This window comes from Balaenoptera ricei, chromosome 11 (assembly GCF_028023285.1).
Source record: "Balaenoptera ricei isolate mBalRic1 chromosome 11, mBalRic1.hap2, whole genome shotgun sequence".
Taxonomy (NCBI): Eukaryota; Metazoa; Chordata; class Mammalia; order Artiodactyla; family Balaenopteridae; genus Balaenoptera; species Balaenoptera ricei.
In genome coordinates this window covers 47,267,803-47,287,327 of record NC_082649.1, presented here as the reverse complement: position 1 = coordinate 47,287,327, position 19,525 = coordinate 47,267,803, and the positions used below count along the sequence as shown (strand labels likewise).

The following is a 19,525-nucleotide window of genomic DNA, read 5'->3' as shown; positions in this document are numbered from 1 at the left end:
TGTCCTACACTCCATAATGACCTTAAAGTGTTTCTTTCTTTGCCAGTTTCCTCCTCCAAATATTACTTAATGCATTCAAATCTCTTTGGGTGGCAATAAGTTGATCAGTAAATGGTCAATGCTATGATTTTGTTTTTGTGACAATTAGTCCTATTGGTTTCTGAGAATCACATATAGGGGAGAATCATTTAACTAATTATCACATGGATTCCTTTCCTATGAAATGTGTAACTTATTTTCAGAAAAAATACTTAGGCAATTGATTTTTCTAAAGATGTATATACCAACTTTATTCATAATAACACAATATAGGAATAACTCAAATGTCCTTCAACCGGTGAATGAGGAAATTGTGGTACCTCCATACAATGAAATGCTACACCATAATAAAAAGGAACAGAGTACTAATACACACATCAACATGAATAGATATGGAATGCATAAGAAGCCAGACTGAGAATGTTACATTTTGCAATGCTTCTACTTATATGACATTCTAGAAAAGGCAAAACTGCAGTGACAAAAAGTGAATCATGTTTCCCAGGGCCTGGGGTGGAGAAAAAGTTGACTCTAAAGGGCAATAAGGAAACATTTGGGGCTGATTAAATAGCCCTATATCATAATTTTGGTGGTGGTTACATGATAGTTTGTATTGGCCAAACTTATACAACTGTATCCTAAATGGGCAAATTTTACCATATGTAAATTATACTTCAATAAATCTAACTTTTAAAAAGTAAAAATTCATTAATATCACAAATTCTGAGTCTATATAAATTTATTCAATAATCTCTGAGATCCATCAAGAAAGGAAAGAAAATTTTTTTTGCTTTTTTCATTTGTAATTCACTTTTATCTTTGATGATCCTCCCCCACCATTTCCTTCATACCATATTTTATGAAAACATTTTTTTTCTATATAAGGATTGCAGGTGGTTTGAACTCAAAAGTGAGGAAGAAGGGCTTGGAGAAATATGATTTTATAGACTGAATGTTTGTGTCCTCCCAAATTTCATATATTGAGTTTGTAGTTCACTTTAATTTTTTTTTTTATTTTCTACTGGAGTAGAGTTGATTAACAACATTGTGTTATTTTCAGGTGTACAGCAAAGTGATTCAGTTATACATATACTTATATCTATTCTTTTTCAAATTCTTTTCTCATTTAGGTTATTGCAGAATATTAAGCAGAGTTCCCTGTGCTATACAGCCTTGTTAGTTATCCATTTTAAATATAACAGTGTATACATGTCAACCCCAAACTCCCAATTTGTCCCTCCCACCCGTCCCCCCTGGTAACCATAAGTTCATTCTCTAAGTCTGTGAGTCTGTTTCTAAGTTTTGTAAATAAGTTTGTTTGTATCACTTTTTTTAGATTCTGCATATAAGCGATATCATATGATATTTGTCTTTCTCTGTCTGACATACTTCACTTAGTATGATAATCTCCAGGTCTATCCATGTTGATGCAAATGACATTATTTCTTTCTTCTTAATGGCTGAGTAATATTCCATTGTGTATATGTACCATACCTTCTTTATCCGTTCATCTGTCATTGGACATTTAGGTTGACTCCATGTCTTGGCTATTGTAAACAGTGCTGCCATGAATATTGGGTTGCAAGTATCCTTTCAAACCATGGTTTTCACTAGATATATGCCGAGGAGTGTTGCTGGATCATATGGTAGCTCTATTTTTAGTTTCTTAAGGAACTTCCGTAATGTTATAGTGGCTTCACCAATTTACATTCCCACCACAAGTGTAGGAGGGTTCCATTTTCTCCACACCCTCTCCAGCATTTATTGCTTGTAGACTTTTTGATGATGGCCATTCTGACCTGTGTGAAGTGATACCTCATTGTAGTATTTTTTTTAATTAATTAATTTATTTATTTATTTATTTTTGGCTGTGTTGGGTCCTCATTTTTCTGTGTGAGGGTTTTCTCTAGTTGTGGCAAGTGGGGGCCATTCTTCATCGTAGTGTGTGGGTCTCTCACTATTGTGGCCTCTCTTGTTGCGGAGCACAGGCTCCAGACGCACAGGCTCAGTAGTTGTGGTTCATGGGCCTAGTTGCTCAACGGCATGTGGGATCTTCCCAGACCAGGGCTTGAACCCATGTCCCCTGCATTGGCAGGCAGATTCTCAACCACTGTGCCACCAGGGAAACCCACTCATTGTAGTTTTGATATGCATTTCTCTAATAATTAGTGATGTTGAGCATCTTTTCATTTGCCTGTTGGCCATTTGTATGTCTTCATTGGAGAAATGTCTATTTAGGTCTTCTGCCCATTTTTTAATTGGGTTGTTTGTTTTTTTGATATTGAGCTGCATGAGCGGTTTGTAAATTTTGGAGCTTAATCCCTTGTTGCTCACTTCATTTACAAATATTTTCTCCCATTCTGTGGGTTGTTGTTTCATTTTGTTTATGGTTTCTTTTGCTGTGTAAAAGCTTTTAAGTTTCATTAGGTACCATTTGTTTATTCTTGTTTTTATTTCCCTTACGCTAGGAAATAGATGGAAAAAGATATTGCTGTGATTTATGTCATATAGTGTTCTGCCTATATTTTCCTCTAAGAGTTTTATAGTATCTGGTCTTACATTTATGTCTTTGATCCATTTTGAGTTTATTTTTGTGTATGGTGTTAAAGAATGTTCTAATTTCATTCTTTTACATGTAGCTGTCCAGTTTTCCCAGCACCATTTACTGAAGAGACTGTCTTTTCTCCATTTTCTCCATAGTCTTGCCTCCTTAGTTGTAGATTAATTGACCATAGGTGCATGGATTTATTTCTGGGCTTTCTATCCTGTTCTATTGATCTATGTTTCAGTTTTTGTGCCAGTACTATCCTCTTTTGATGACTGTAGCTTTGTAGTATAATCTGAAGTCACACAACATGATTCCTCCAGCTCGATTTTTCTTTCTCAAGATTGCTTTGGCTATTTGAGGTCTTTTGTGTCTCCATACAAATTTTAAGATTTTTTTTAATATTGATTCTTCCAATCCAAGAACATGGTATATCTTTCCATCTGTTTGTGTCATCATCAATTTCTTTCATCAGCCTCTTATAGTTTTCTGAGTACAGGTCTTTTGCCTCCTTTGGTAGGTTTATTCCTAGGCATTTTATTCTTTTTGATTCAGTGATAAGTGGGATTGTTTCTTTAATTTCTCTTTCTGATCTTTCATTCTTAGTGTATAGAAATGCAACAGATTTCTGTGTATTAATTTTGTATCCTGCAACATTACCAAATTCATTGATGAGCTCTAGTAGTTTACTGGTAGCGTCTTTAGGATTTTCTATATATCTGATGATGTCATCTGCAAACAGTGACAGTTTTACTTCTTTTCCAGTTTGGATTCCCTTTATTTCCGTTTCTTCTCTGATTGCCAGGGCTAGGACTTCCAAAACTATGTTGAATAAAAGTGGTAGGAGTGGACATTCTTGTCTTGTTCCTGATCTTGGAGGAAATGCTTTCAGCTTTTCCCCTTTGAGTATGTAGGTTTGTCATATATGGCCTTTATTGTGTTGAGGTAGGTTCCTTCTATGCCCACGTTCTGGAGAGTTATTATCATAAATGGATGTTGAATTTTGTCAAAAGCTTTTTCTGCATCTGTTGAGAGGATCATATGGTTTTTATTCCTTAATTTGTTAATATGGTGTATCACATTGATTGATTTGTGTATACTGAAAATTCCTTGCATTCCTGGGATATATCCCACTTGATCATGGTGTATGATTCTTTTAATGTATTGTTGGATTTGCTTTGCTAGTATTTTGTAGAGGATTTTTGCATCTATGTCCATCAGTGATATTGGCCTGTAATTTTCTTTTTTTGTGGTATCTTTGTCTGGTTTTGGTATCAGAGTGATGGTGGCCTCCAGAATGAGCTTGGGAGTGATCCTTCCTCTGAGATTTTTTGGAATAGTTTCAGAAGGATAGGTGTTAACTGTTCTCTAAATGTTTGATAGAATTTGCCTGTGAAGCTGTCTGGTCCTGGACTTTTGTTTGTTGGAAGTTTTTAAATCACAGTTAAGAAAGGAAAGGAATTCTTGATTCCATATGTTTTAAGAATTTTCTTTTCAGAGCACCAATAACATTTCCCTAGCTTTTGTTTTAAAAATGAAAATTATGTTTCTGGGGAAAAAATCCACACTGAACAAGTGCCTTGTTTTTATTGTTATCTTAATGATGAATTCACTAAAATAATCTCTAAAAATAACAGTATTTTTATTAAATACAAGCTTGTTCAATGAGTTGATTGGTTATGATAATCATCTAGTCTTAAAAGAACACACTACTATTTCATTATTAGCAATTGCAAGATTATTATATTTTACCTCTCACAGTCTAGTAAGCAACTGAATAATTCAGGAGGGCAATGAATAAACCCAGTGCTAGAAACTTTCACATAATGTAACTGATATTCAGATACAAGAAACAAAATAGCAGAATTAGAAATCATCCTGAGAAGGATGTGTAAAACAATGTATAGCTTACCTTTGTGCTTGGGTGGCATAGCTATTGTCATAAGTCTCATATGTCTGGTCATCGTATTCACCCCCATAGCCATCATCATAACCCTGAGGCAGAAAATGGTAGAAAGATGGATTAGCAATCAATTTAAGTAACTATGATCTGTTTTTGATTAATGAGATTTTATATAAGGTGACCTTAATTTAGTTTTTACGTGTGGTTATTCTGCATCATATTTTACTAGATTAACAATTTCCATACAACACTGAATAAATCTATCAGATTTTAATATTTAATCATTAAACTCAGCATATCATTGAAGTAGCAATACCTACTCCTGGATTTATTTAGAATTTTGAGCAATATTAATGAAAACAATTTTAAAATTTCAAAATATATTTTTTTGAAAAACTATGAGTAGATAAGAATAATTATGATAACCTAATGGTGATACTAATCTATTTGTTACAACCCTACTGGGATTTTTTTCTTCCTTAATAATAATCATAATCATAATTAAGATTGTAACTAAAATCTGGATTCCTCAGTAAAGAAGATGTAGTAATTATTGTTTGAAAAAAAGAAAGGGAAAAAGTAAAGAAGAAAAGAAGGAAGAAAGAAAGAAAAGGGAAAAGGAAGGAAGAGAGGAAGGAAAAGGAAAAAGAACTGAAATAAAGACTTTTTACTTTGTTGTGCATTCTATGGCTTTTAAATCTCATGAGTAAAATTATGTTGTGTGGTGGTTTAATTATCTGACTAAATTCATGCTAACAAAGTTAAAGCAGATTTGTGATTCTAGAATGTGCAAGCAAGGTAGCAAATATACATTCCAGTTATACATTGCTCTACGAGTGATTTAGTTTTATTTCCCTTTGTGGTCATAAACTTTATTCTACATCATAGCCATCCATCTTGATTACTCTCACCTTCTGAGAAAACCTTTAGCTTTTCTGCTTCTGGACCTTTGCTGCTGTATCACTTTCCTTGGAATGTACTTCCATCCCACCCTACCAATTCTATAACTCCATTTCAGTCTGGAGGCTTGCAAATCGCTCTCCTTATTGTGTTCAGAAATTTAAACAGAAAAAAGTGCAGATGTGAAAGTTTCCACATTAATTTTGACTAAGACTTTTGAGTCCATTTAATCTGAAGACAAATATTTTTCATCAACTTAAGGAAGTTTTAAAAATATTACTTCTTCATTACTTCCACATCTGGTTTACCTGTTATATAATGCTATTTTGAGATTTTCTGTCCAACCTCATTTTCTTGTATTTTTCCATTAATGATTTCCATTTCATCATATTTTTGCTCTGCAGTATGGAACAGTTTCTCCATTTGATCTTTGAATGTTCTAATTAAGTTTCTATTGATTTTTAAAAAAAATAATCTAAAGTTAATTTTTGTATATGAAAATATTGGATACAGATTATTTTAAAATAGTACTGAAAGGTTTATGTACAAAAATCAGCAGCTACTTGTCTTGTCCCTCTCCAAATTCCAGTTTTCATTTAGCATTTTTATCTATTATTTTAGTAGTATTTTAGCATTTATTTTTGTGTTATTAAGTAATATGTTTAAATTTATGTTGTTTGATTTATGAATTTTAGTGGTCTTTCTATTGACTGGCCATTCATGTTGTGAAGGATTTAGTTCTATTGTAGACTCCTCTCAATATGTCTCCCTATAACTGTCTTCCTAATATAGTTTCATCATAATTTTTCATTAACTAGTAGATGTCTACCTTGTTACTGAGTAATAAATAATTATTATTCATAAATGATCAAAATAGATTAGTATAATTCTGTTTTATTTTCATATCTTTTTGTTTCTCCTAAAGTTAGTAATTGCTCATTCACTTTATTATTTTCTTGGTTTTCTATATTAGAATTATTTGTCTTCTATTGTCCCAATAGTTATCCTAATCTATCAATAATATTTCCAAATATTCCAAAACATCAGATAATCTCTCACTTCCTTTTGTGCTTCACAGAGACCAACTCCCACAGGAGTTGGTCTAGACTGGTCTAGACTGCTGAACTCCTAAGCCTGAAGGCAGAGTAGTTTTTCTCCAACCTCCCACCCACCACTGTTTGCGTGGAATTCCCTTTTACCAAATTCCATCTTCTGCTTGTTCTCATTTCTTCCTGAAACATCTCTTCCAGTAAACTCTATTAAGAGGTATATTGGAGAGAAATATTTACATTCTCTCTCTCTCTCTCTCTCTCTCTCTCTCTCTCCTCTTTAGCTACACTCTCCCACCATACCTAGCTTTTATATTTTACCTTTATGGGTGAAGAATTTATATTATATGGAAAAGTTAAATAATAGTACAATGAATTCATCTACTCTTCATCTACATATGCCAATTTTGTCCCACCTACATTATCTCACTATATATATGTATGTATATATATATGTGTGTGTGTGTATGTATATATATTCTAAGCCGTGTGTAAGTCTGCTCCAGAAATATATTTCATCACTAAATAGCTCAGCTTGCATCTCCTGAGTATAAGGATATGCTCCTACATAGATACAATATTATTACTCCCTCAAAAAAGCTCACAATAATTTCATAATATCATTTACTGTGAAGTCCATAGTTAAAGTTCTGTTATTGTCAAAAACAGGACTTTTATAGCTATTTTTTTAAATTAATTAATTTATTTATTTTTGGCCTTGTTGGGTCTTCGTTGCTGCATGCTGGCTTTCTCTGGTTGTGGTGAGTGGGGGCTACTCTTGGTTGCAGTGCATATACTTCTCACTGCAGTGGCTTCTCTTGTTGCGGACCACGGGCTCTAGGTGCACGGGCTTCAGTGGTTGTGGCTCGTGGGCTCTAGAGCACAGGCTCAGTAGTTGTGGTGAAGGGCTTCGTTGCTCTGTGGCATATGGGATCTTCCTGGACCAGGGCTCAAGCCCGTGTCCCCTGCATTGGCAGGCGGATTCTTAACCACTGAACCACCAGGGAAGCCCCTATTTTTTTTTAATCAGAATCCAATCAAGATTCATGAATTGCATTTAATCATTATATCTGTTTAGTCTTTTTGAAACTAGCATAGTATTCCAGCCTTTTATTGCTTTTCATAACACTAACTTTTTGAGTAGTCTGTACCAGTCTTTTTGCAGACTGTCCCACATTCTGAATTTGTCTGATTATTCTCATAATTACATTCCCACTGAATAGTTTTGAAAGAACACTACATATGTGATATTGTGCTGAACATTTACAAATTTTAAAATTCTAGCTCCACACGACTGATTGGTTGAGTATAACAGTTTAGGCTGAAAATTATTTTCAATCAAAATTTTGAGGGCTTTGATTCAATGTTTTCTATCATTACATACCTGTGGTCTTGAGAATTCCTGCTACTTGTATGTGACCTAGTTTTGTTTTGTCTCATTTTATTTTTTCCGTTTCTAGATGTTTTTACATTTTTTCTCTGATGTTTTGAAATTTCCCAATGCTGTGCCCATGTGTGTGCATTTCCTTTTATTCCTTGTGCTGGGTACTTAATAAGCTCTCTCCATCTGGAAGCTTATACTCTCCATTTCTGGGAAGTGCTTCATTTTTCTTCTCACTTTCTAGAACTCTCACTAGTGAGATGTTGGATCTTCTGGATTGGTGCATTAATTTTATCTTTATGTCCTATGTGATATCTCTTATTTTTTATTTTACTAATGGGAGAATTCTATAAATTCATCTTCCAACCATTCTATAAAATAGCCACACATATGTTCTAATAACTATTAGGGTGTGGAGAGGAGATTTCCTTGTATCAGCATCCTATCCTCATCCCAAGGCCTCATCTCCTCTCGGGTAGAATAAGAGTTATCGCAGTTAGAATTCTCAGTGCTGCAACTGGCAGCGCCTGTTCCCAGCTCTCTTTCCTGGTCGTCCACCTGGCTCTGTAACTGGGGGATTAATGATATTTGCCACACGTGTCTCTTTTCTAACACCCAGGCTATTGTTCCTCTTCCAAGTTTGTAAAAATTTAGCTTCATTCATCTCCACGTCCTACTCAGGACTCAAGAGCTCTAACTTCCAACAGGAGGCAAGCAAGTTTTGTTTTGTCTTCTTCCTTTTTTTTTTTTTTTTTGCTGTGTGTTTGTGTTCTATAGCAAAGGGATAGAATAGCCATGGGGTGGCAGGTGCAGGTCTTTGAGACCTTCAGCCTCCTGAATTCCCTTCCTTTCTCCTATTTCTAGCTGTTAAAATACTACTGATTTCTAAAGGCCATTTACATTACATGATTTCAGGAAGATATTCCTGCTTCTACCAAGCATAAGGTAACCCTCTGCCCTCTGAATTTAATAGCCTGTTGTTTTCTTCTCACTGTTACCCAGAATGTCTAAACATATACCATATTTATTTTTCTATAATTTTCTCTTTTTAAATGTATGCTCCTGAAAAGCAAGTTAGTCCCTTTTTGGTGCCTTGTGGTGCTTAGCATAGTGTATTCCATAGAGTATTCATTCAATAAATATGTATTGAATTGTTAAATTAGTACAAAGGAGACTATTCTCATCCAGTGTAGATATGGATTGACTCAAATCAATCACCACTAAAAGGGGAATATTACAAATGATGAGTAGAGAATAGTATTATCTCTATTTATGAAGAATAGCTTTACCGTTTGGTCTGTAGAAGACTATTATATTTTCTTTCCTCATTTACACTTTCACTTTTCAAAAATATTAACACAGAAAATCCACAGAATAGATAGAAATCTTTCCTGACAACCCATAATTTCCTGAAGCATATAGTGAAGTTGTCCATAAATACTTGTACTTTTGTAAAAGAGAAAGTAAATGTGGATACTTATACTTAATCTATTATTGTTTACTACCAGTTGATGTAAATATTTATGCAGTTTTCTTAGGACAGGTAAAAATATAGATCATGCTGGTGATGTTCTAAGGTAAATCACTAAAATAGATATGCTTCCAAAATGACCAGTCAGTATCTGCAAGAGATTCAAATTAAATAAGGGTATTCAACTAAAATCTCAAAACACAAAAGATCAAAAATTCTAAAAATTTTTCCCACTTTTGCTCCATTGTTTCTTTTGAAGAAATTACCCAGCCTATTAACACATTTGTACTAATAAATTAAGACTCTTTTAGAAGTTACTTATCCTATCACAGTCTCAAAGTAGAATTTCCTAAAGAATAAAGGGTACATCTGATGTCCCAGTAAAGGAAAAACCTCCCTCTACAACTAAAAGTTTTAACTCTATTTCCTTCTAGCTGAAGACAGATGATTTGGCATCTCTCACAAAAAAGAAAATGCTCAAGGAGATAAGATTCATTTCTTTTGGGGACATGAAGAATATCCCTTTTACCTAGAATTTCTTCATATTTGTGAAGTTATAAATTCTTTAGTTTTCTATATTTGAGCCAAATAAAAGCAGATCCTCATTGGATTCTTTAGGAAACACAATCTTGGTTATCTTCTAGATCTTCACCAGGTCCTGTGCAATTTACATAAGGTACAATATAAAATGCAGACCTGACATGAAGGCGTGAGAAATAATGAAAGAAGAGGACAAGTTCTCTGCACTGTCCTGTGAATTTTAGATCACTTTATACATCTGAGTACTGGGCACAGCAACATACAGGATACATGCATATTACTATAAACACATGTTTTACAAATCCAGCCCTTTTCAAAGCTACTTTGGAAAATGTATTTCTAGGCGCAAATATGCCTACTAATTTTTTTAATTTAAGGAGGTCATTTTGATCTAAACATCCCTTCCTGAACTATAATTTCTGCACAAATTTTGGGTTTTCAAAAGTAAATAATATTGGCTCAACAATAAGCTTAAAATAATAGTAATTCATCAGACTTTATAAATATTAACCACTGAATTACCTATTATTCCTAGCAATAGAGACAAAAGAAGAATAAGACATAATTCCTGTCTTTTAGACATTCTCAACCAGTGATGTTTGAAAAAATTGTATGCACGTGTATGTATGTGTGTGTGTGTGTATAATGTTATAAATTTTAGTGACATAAAGCACAGTATTTACAAATAAAAACAAATGCATTTATTTTATATTTAAATAAAATTTATATTTCATTTACATTAAAAATAAAATTTATAGCACTCAATTTAAAGATAAAATATAGAATTTATTGTAACTTCTGTACACATATAACTTCAGTGTGACTTGCTGTTTCTTGAAAAATTCACTATCAATTTTTATAATTCTGTTGTTACAATAACACCACTATAAATCACAGCACAGATAAGATAAATAGTTGATTACTCTTTGATTCATCAAAGACAGCCCTGTATTGATGAACACGTATAAATCTGACATTAATGTCACTTGAAATTTTCATTTATGTTGACAAGCAAAATGAAAAGGAAACCTCAAATACACATGTCAGAACTTTACTCATTTGCCATTTTTGTGAGCAGCTTTGTTCTGAATTGGACAATGGTTTTTACACACTAGAAGAATATTTCCTCAATTTTGTGTTCTGGTCACAACATAAAGGCTACAGACATAACAGACTTTTAAGTTAAATCTGCTTTATTAACATTTTCTCCATTGTTTTCTTGTCTACATAATCACTATAACAAAAAATCAAGTCCTGGCTTTTAGCATTTGCCAATATCTGTGGTGTAAATACTCTTTCTATGGCTGATTTCAAGATAGCAACATGATATCCTTAAAAACAAATTTGGGAAGAGGTAAACAGTAGCACACCATATATTATTTCTGCCATACAGAGCAACAGACATAACCTTAAGCATAGAGTGTAATGAAACAATTAGATAATAATGAGTTTTTAAATATTAACCCTTTTTCTTTAATATAATTTTTTTAATTTTAAGTTTATAAAATTTAATTTTTAATAATGGCTGTGTTTAACAACTAATTCATGAAATTCCTGGAAATTTTACAAAGGATCTTGTGAGCCAGCACAAGTCAGCTCTAGCACACCACTGCTCTCGGCTTACTAGAGGAGATCAACAGGTATATAAAAAAAATTGAAATAGAAGTGGAAAGTGCTTCAATAGATTATATAATAGGGGCTATGAGATCACATTGGAAGGAATGCATAAATCTGTCAGGATTTTAGGTGGAAATTCTCAGGGAAGGCCTTATTTGATATGGTTATTTGTGGATAAATATATTTTCTAGAGGGACAAGTGGTTAGTGTCAGAGCATTCCAATTTCCAAGTGTGAATGCATGGCAACATGAAAGGAAACACTGTTTGGTGAACCACTAACAGTTGGATCTAACTAAAACACAAATGCCTAAGAAATGGTAGGCAGTTGGGCTTAAGAAGTAGGTAGGAATCAGGTCTGAAGTGCTTCCTATGACACAGTAAGGATTTTATTTTTATCCTATAGGTAAGAAAGCCATAGAAAGATTTCAATCAGTGGAATGACAATACATAGATCTATCTGCATTTTGTTACATTCATTTGACTCTTAAAAAATTCCAAGTCTTTTGGGACTAGGCTACATTTTTCCCCTCTACTTTCTTGACTAGGTTAATCATAGTTACTATAAAACCCCTGGATGATAACGCCAATATCTGAATCACTTGTGTCTTTATTTTTCCTCTTGGTTTCCTCATGCCTTATAATTTTATTTACTGAATTCTTGATATTGTCTATGGAAATTTGTGAAGGGTTTTGCCTTATAATATTTTCTTCCAAAGAGGATTAAGTGTTCCCCTGGCAGGCAGTTAGGATAGCAACAGATAACCTTGATGTCATGGAGAGATGGTTTTAGGCAATTGGATAGAGAAGTTTGAAGCGTAGGCAGTCTGGGCTAGAGATATAGCTCTGGAAGTGATCAACATAAAGATGACAGTTGAAATTACAACCACTGTTCAGGGTGTCTACTGAGAAGAGAAATTTAGGCTACACCATGCTCTACATGAAGCCAGTGTTACGAGAGCCCCCCTTCCCATGTTTAATTGGCCTTTATCTCACTAGGAAATGAAGGCACAAGCTGTAATAAATATAATCCTGTTTTCTTCAAGAAGATCCCACTTAAAAAGAAAATCAATCTTGAATTTATAAAAAGATGTTATTTCTCTAAAGGCCTGTTGTAAAATCCCCATGCCAGTGTATGTTTTGAACATTAACCTGTAAGAATCTCTGGCTGTTCCTGGGTATACATTACCACCCCAGAGATACCAATCAAAAATTCTTCCAAAAATGGAAAAATAAACAGAATATGTATTAAATTTCCTCTAGATACAGAGTTTTTCTAATCAATATGCATTTATAAAGTTTTTGAAGATTTCATGTAACTAAGAGAATCATCACACAAAATAGTTCAGAACATTTCTTACCATATATTTTGGAAAATGCACGTTTCCAAAATATTATATTACTGAGAGTTTGGCTAACTGCTATTGTACTGGATTTACCTATATTAAAAGTTAAGTTGGATCATATAAAATTGTCATTTTTGTAAGTACAAAAAATATGTATTTGAACTATAGTTAACCTAATGCTAACACTAGAAACTATAAAACTGACATGTTTTTGTCAACTAAAGAGAAGCAAAAATATCTTGTGATGCTAATAAGTTATTGTGGCTTTCAGAAGAAAATCTTTTTTGAAATTTAAATAATATGAAATGTCATCCTGACTCTGCTTTGTGCCCACAGTTTCTTCAAAGACTTTTCAATTTAATAGGCCTTGGTGACAGGTTTAGAATTTGGTCCTTATTTTCATTTTGGGCTTTATTTCTGTAAAAGGTCAGCGGGTATTAAAAGAAAATAAACGAAAATAATGTGGAATTTTCTAATAAAATTGAGAATTCAGTGGGTATTAAAAGAAAATAAATGAAAATAATGTGAAATTTTCTAATATAATTGAGAGAAAAAGAAAATAAAGCCGAACATGCAATCAAGAACCATAAAATATTCCAGAATTAAGTAATTTAATTATGAGGGTCAAGATCATAAATTTGTCACCAAACTCTAAAATTCTAGGCACAGAAGCAATTTGCAAATGCTGCCCTTTAATGTTATTGAATATAATTAACAGGTCATATGAGAACTTGACATTTAACTTTCTTTATGAAGTGTGGTTAATTCTTATAAGCATATGTTCCTTTCTGGATGAGTTAAACCATAAAATGCATAGCATGTCCACTTCATATATATTTCTTGTTACTACAAAAGCACTTCATGGTAATAATTCAAATTAAAAAACATATCATGAAATATTAAAATAAAAACTATACATGAAATGCCAATATTTTAATAGTCAATATTCTCTTAGGATGTAAATGATCAGTGTTTATGACACGTATCTGATTGATCATGGATTTTTATACTTTCCCATGTTTCTTTTCTTAAAGGTTTTATTTTTATGTGAATATCACCCTACATTTTTATCATACATTCTCTGCTTGATATATGGATGAGTTTCTTATAAAATAGAATGATTTTAATAGTATCTCCCATCTCTTTTTTCCACTAAAAGAATAGCTTCCTATTATGGATTGCTGGCTTGTGTGGAACAGTGTGGCAATGGATAACCGCCCCCCCCCCCCACCACAGCTTTTGTTACTGATGCAGCTTGCTCACTCTCTGTGGGAAATCATTATCTGTTCAAAACCATCCTAAGCCTGAATGTGTCCACACAGCGAATGGGGAAACACTACACCTAATAGTCTAGCTTTACAATGTGGCAATACTTAATTTTCTGAAAGTTTTATATGGAAAACAATAAATAAGTCTCTAATAAATAGGGAATGTATTCTATTATAGCTTCATCTGCTATGAGGTTGCAGATATATGTTTTATATTGCTATTTTAGGCTACAAGAAACCAAAGCATGAAAAGTTGTTAACATCATCATAGGTATCTCATTCAACCTGTGCATGGCAGGGATAAATTAGAAAAACAAAACAAAACAAAACAAAATAAAAAAGAATCCAATAATTCAACTTCCCATAATGACTCCTGCCACACTTCTTGGTAATATTATTTTTGTTGCTGAAACAGGGATTTTATAGTTTGCGCAAGACTATGATGGCATGATGTATCTATTTAATATTTTTCAATATTTCTTTCCCAAAGTATCTTTAGTGACATTTTTCAGTTAGAAGTCAGTTTAAGAATCCATCATTTACATTCATGAATAAAACAATTTTGGCATTTTGTTTTACATAATTATCATTTTCTAATAAATTATGCATCAGGCAAATGCATATCAAAATGAAATAATAATTTCATATAAACCAGTTGAGTAATCTTCATTCTTACAATGTTTTTTTTCCCTGTTATATGGTACCATATATAAAAAAAATTCCTTTATTGTCCTGAGAGGAAGGCATTTCTGATCTCTTTGCAATTTCTATGATTAGAAAATACTAAGATATGACAATGCCCTTTATTCACCTTTAACCTTTTGACTTACAAGTGAAAAACATGAGTTGTCTTTTAAAACTTGGTACTGCACTGAGTCATGACAGCATTACTAATTTTATTTTTCTGGAATGTTTTATTTCAGTAGTGCTTAGTTTCATGGAGAAAATGTAAGTATTCCAGTTAACTATGTCATTAATAATGGCGTTAACATTGTTTGAATAGGAAGGGGGTCTCATTGCTAAATTAGGTTTAGTTCTGATTTTTAATATTCTTCTTTTGAAATTATTCTCTCCTACTCTAGTCAGGGCCTGCTTTATTTGTTTGTTTGTTTGTTTTCACATAGCTCAGGCTCTCCCGTGGGGCTGGTGACTCAGGGCTTCCTCCGAAACCAGCAGCCCTGGAGGCAGACCGTATGAGCAGGGAGGGGTCCTTCATCTCTACTGCAACCACACAAGCTATAGTTTAAGTTTACATGAGACTTATTTGAAAACTTTAGTCTAAAAATGTTATAAATGTGTTGGTGTACAGCATTCGGCATTATTAAAAAATTTTACATGTTCTATTATTAAAACTACCAAATGTAAGCTATTGAGGACAAAAATATCAGTTTGCCATATAAAACCCCAAATTTCCATCAAAAGATCATTCAAATTGCCATATTATTCTATTAACTATTCATTTTCTCTGTGGTGATTCATTTCTTTCCAAATTTAATATTGTGTTGGCTTATAATGTTATAGCTCCTATTGTATTTCCTACGTGGAGGCTTCATACTTACTAGGGCCGTGCAGTCCGATAGATCTTTCTGTGATGATGGAAGTTTCCATGTTCTGTGCTGTCACTGGTCAGACGTGGCTTTTGAGCACTTAAATGTGGTTACGGTAACTGAGGAACTGAATTTTTAATTTAATTTAATTGATTTAAATTTAAATTTAAGTAGCCACATGTGGCTGTTGGCTACATGGATGCTGAAGCACTCGTGAATAAACATATATGAAATACTCAGATTTTTTACATGTCTTTTTTTTCAGTTTGAGACAGGCTGGGACCTGGGACCCTTTGTTTGCTCCTGGACAAACCTCTCCTCAAGCAACAAAATACAAAGAAACTGTATGGGACTAAAAGTAACTGCATGCATGTGCAGTTGGGGCAAATTATGGACAAAAAGATACAAAAAGACTAAAAATACTCAACTGCCACTTCTGAAGAGCCAGGAGAAAATAAAAGGGTGTTGGGAGCAAAAGCAGGGTACTGCACATGCCCCCTGCACACAACACCACCTAAGGGGTGGGCAAACCACCTAAGCAATCCCTCCAGCTCAACCCCTGGACACACCCCTACCCTCACCCCATATAAAGAACAAGCTCACTGCCCCGCCCAGCAAGTGAACAAGCAAGGGAACCTGTTGTTTGTTCTTGCTTCCCCCTTCTGCAGGAGGGCCCCCAATAAAGCCTTGTCTGAATTTCTTGTCTGACTTCTAACCAATTTCTATTGATTGGGGAAGGCCAACAACCCTGTTTGGTATCAGATTTATGGCACCCAATGTGGGGCAGTTGTCCGTTCTTGGGAGAGGATCTGGGTACCTCCAGGACCACCAAATACAGCTTCCCCATGGGTGACAAGTGACCACCTGAACCTCTTGTTTCAGTGTCACGGGACTTGGTAAGTCTGCCTTCCTGCTCCCTGGGGACCTCAGTACCCTCATTCAGACAACACTTTCCCCTCCCCCTTGTCTTTTCCCTCTCCTGAAATCTCTCCACTTCTCCTCTTTCTGTCCTCTCTTACCTCTGTCCTCTCCTTCTGAGAGACTGGACATTGGCAGCTAAAGCCTCACTCCTCTCAGCTTGTGAGACCATGCTCCCTCTGGCCGGCAATGGCTCCCCTTGATAGGTGACAGAGGTGGGAGAGGCGTGCCTCACACCGTGCAGACCCTGGTCCAGCAGCCTCTCCCTGACAGGAGATTTATGAGAGTGATAGAGGGTTAAACCTCATATCATGAACTGGCTGGATGTCCTATCATCCCAGTATTCTCACCTGTATTTTCCTTCTGTCTCTTTCTCTTTTTCAGTCTTTTATGTCCCTCCCCCCCTTCTCCCTCCCTGGATCCTTATACCTGAAGTTTCTGCCAAAATTGTGGGCATGGTGGAGCATTTAAACCTTGAAATACAAATGCAGCGCACTTTCCCTGAGATTCCAGGCTTGGCTTACTTGGTGGAATTTTAAAGAACAAAAAAGAAAAGAAAGGAGCTTGCATTTTCTTTCTGCCTGAGCTCTAGGGTCTTGCATCTGTCTCTTCTGCCTTTGCAGTGTAACTATTCTGCCTGGGCTCTCAGGAACTACCTGATTCATCTGTAGTCTCCCAGACCAAGGAAAAAACGGGGCCATTTTAAATTCAAGTGGGAAACTATGAAGTGTCTGGTTCTGTCTGTCTTTATGGAAAAATTAACTTGTAAATGATCTGTATTTAATTGGCTTAAGGAGATGGAGTGCTTATACACATTCTCAGAAATATAAAGGAGGCTCACCAGAATACATTTTGGGTTAATGTGGTCTGGGAAATATGCCATATCTAATTAATCTCTGGTATTAGAGATAGCTTAAGCTTGTGAGTTTAATTAATGCAAACCTGTCTTTAGAGTCATCAACATTAAGTATAATACTTTTATTGTACATATGGTTACTGAAAGTCAATAAGTGCATATTGTTTCAGTTATAAAATCTGTTAATATGGAAAATAACCTGATATGATTAAACTTTTAAGTAAATGTTACTGAGATAAGAGAATTTTGGTAAACTCTATAGGAATAATTATGTTTTGGAAATGTCCATTTAAATAGTCTCTCCAAATTTTGGTAACTTAAAACTAAATTAAGTTAAATGATAGGAATTCATTGAATATCCAGGCCATTTCAAATAAGATAAAATATTGGGAACATTAATTGCTAAACAGGTCTAAATTTACCTACTTTTGTCTTCTTGTGAGAGAGAAACTAAAGCTGTTTGGTGTCACCTTGAGATGTTCTCTACCAATTTATAGAATGCTAATGTAAATGACAGTTCATGGTTGCTTAAGGAAAGTAGGATGTGTGTTTTCAGAAAGAAATGTATGAGGAATGGAAATATATTTTGTTAATGGAAAAAGGGTGAGTTTGTTCCAAAGCTGGTTATTTCTGAATGGAATGAATAAGGAACTTTCTGGCTACAGAAAGTTGCAGAAGGTTTGTGGAAGAGGAACATTGAGAAAAGAATTTTGTATGTGGTCAGGACTTTCTAAGGTTGGATTAAATTTAATTAGGTAAATGGATTTTATTATGAGTAGGCTGATATAGGACTGGATTTGGTTTCTTTCTCTTAAAAGAGAACAAAGTTTTCCTGGAATGCTGTTTTTGATAACAGATTGTATGAGTTTCTGTGCCTTTAAGTGATCTGTATTTATTTTTGAAATCTTTTTTTTTCACCTTAGTCTAGGAATAATTGTTTCACAGCCACCTATGATTCTATCTGACCAGGTGTTTGTAAAGCTTTTTGAAATTTTTGACAGACATCCCAAATATCAAATTCTAATTAAAGTTCTTTTGACCCCCCCAACTAACTTTGGGGTGCTTCAAAGGGCCCTTGGAGAATCCCAAAGAGAATCCTAAACTAATTGAGTTCATTTTGTATGTTAAATTACATGGGGAACATTGTCCAAACTCACTGTTCCTTGTGTCAGATGGAATCACAAGGCTCTCCCCAATTTTTATCACAGCCACCAAACAAATAGGAGATAGGGTTTTGGGTTCTTCTGCTGTCTAGCCTCTCACCTTACTCTATGCACAAAAAATCCCCTGTGGGAATACTCCTACCTCTAGGCCCTCAGGTCCTGGCCCCTGTGGCATTTTCCATTGTGCCCAACTCCAATTCCTCCAGGAGTTCCTTTTTGCACCTCTAGGACCCCCTTCACTCTAGGCCTTGGCAGCCCATACCTCATTACAGACTACCTATTGGGCTGGCCACTTCCAAGCAGCCCACATCCTAGGCTTCACAGATGCTCAATCTCAAGGAATACACCCCAACATAGGAAAAATTGTTATAGGACATAAGCTTTATGGACACCAGATCTCCGTCAAAGAGAGTCCTGTCAATGCACTGGCACTGGTTCAAACATCCCCTATCTGGGCCCCCTTGTGTGAGGGACTGGGTCAACCAGAGATGTCTGGTTAGGCGATGGGAGAATAGAGGGCCCTCAAAATCCCATTAGGTAAGATGAGAATTCGGAGGACACTCTAATCCCCTTCTGACAAAGGCCTCCTAGTAAATGTCTCTGGGATGACAGACTTCATTTCTAGGAGTGCTCTTGGTTGCAGGTTACTCAACATAGGAGGATCCTCTTCTAAGCCAGAAGAAACGCCTCTGGAATATATTCTTAAAAATTGGAAATTTTAAAAAATAGAAGGGCTGAAAAGGGAAAAATTTTAACTCTACTCTAACACTGCCTGGCCTTTATATAAGTTGGGGGATAGAGAAAAATGGCCTGAAAATGGGTCTCTAAATTACAATACCATCTTGAAATTGGATCTTTACTCTCACAAGATGGGAAAATTGACTGAGGTTCCCTATGTCCAAGCCTTCACAGTCCTTTACCAAAACCCCACTCTATGAGGCTCCTGTAATCAAAAGCCAGGGTAATCAGAAAACACTCCGAACA

General features: G+C 34.8%; 1 protein-coding gene across 1 annotated transcript in view; it reads right to left on the bottom strand.

Moving 5' to 3' along the window:
• KHDRBS2 (KH RNA binding domain containing, signal transduction associated 2) overlaps positions 1-19,525 on the bottom strand; it is a 720,740-nt gene that overhangs the window by 63,915 nt on the left and 637,300 nt on the right. Inside the window, exon 7 of the mRNA XM_059937548.1 lies at positions 4,497-4,579. Within this exon, the coding sequence (XP_059793531.1) occupies positions 4,497-4,579 (83 nt within the window). The remainder of the gene's footprint in view (positions 1-4,496; positions 4,580-19,525) is intronic.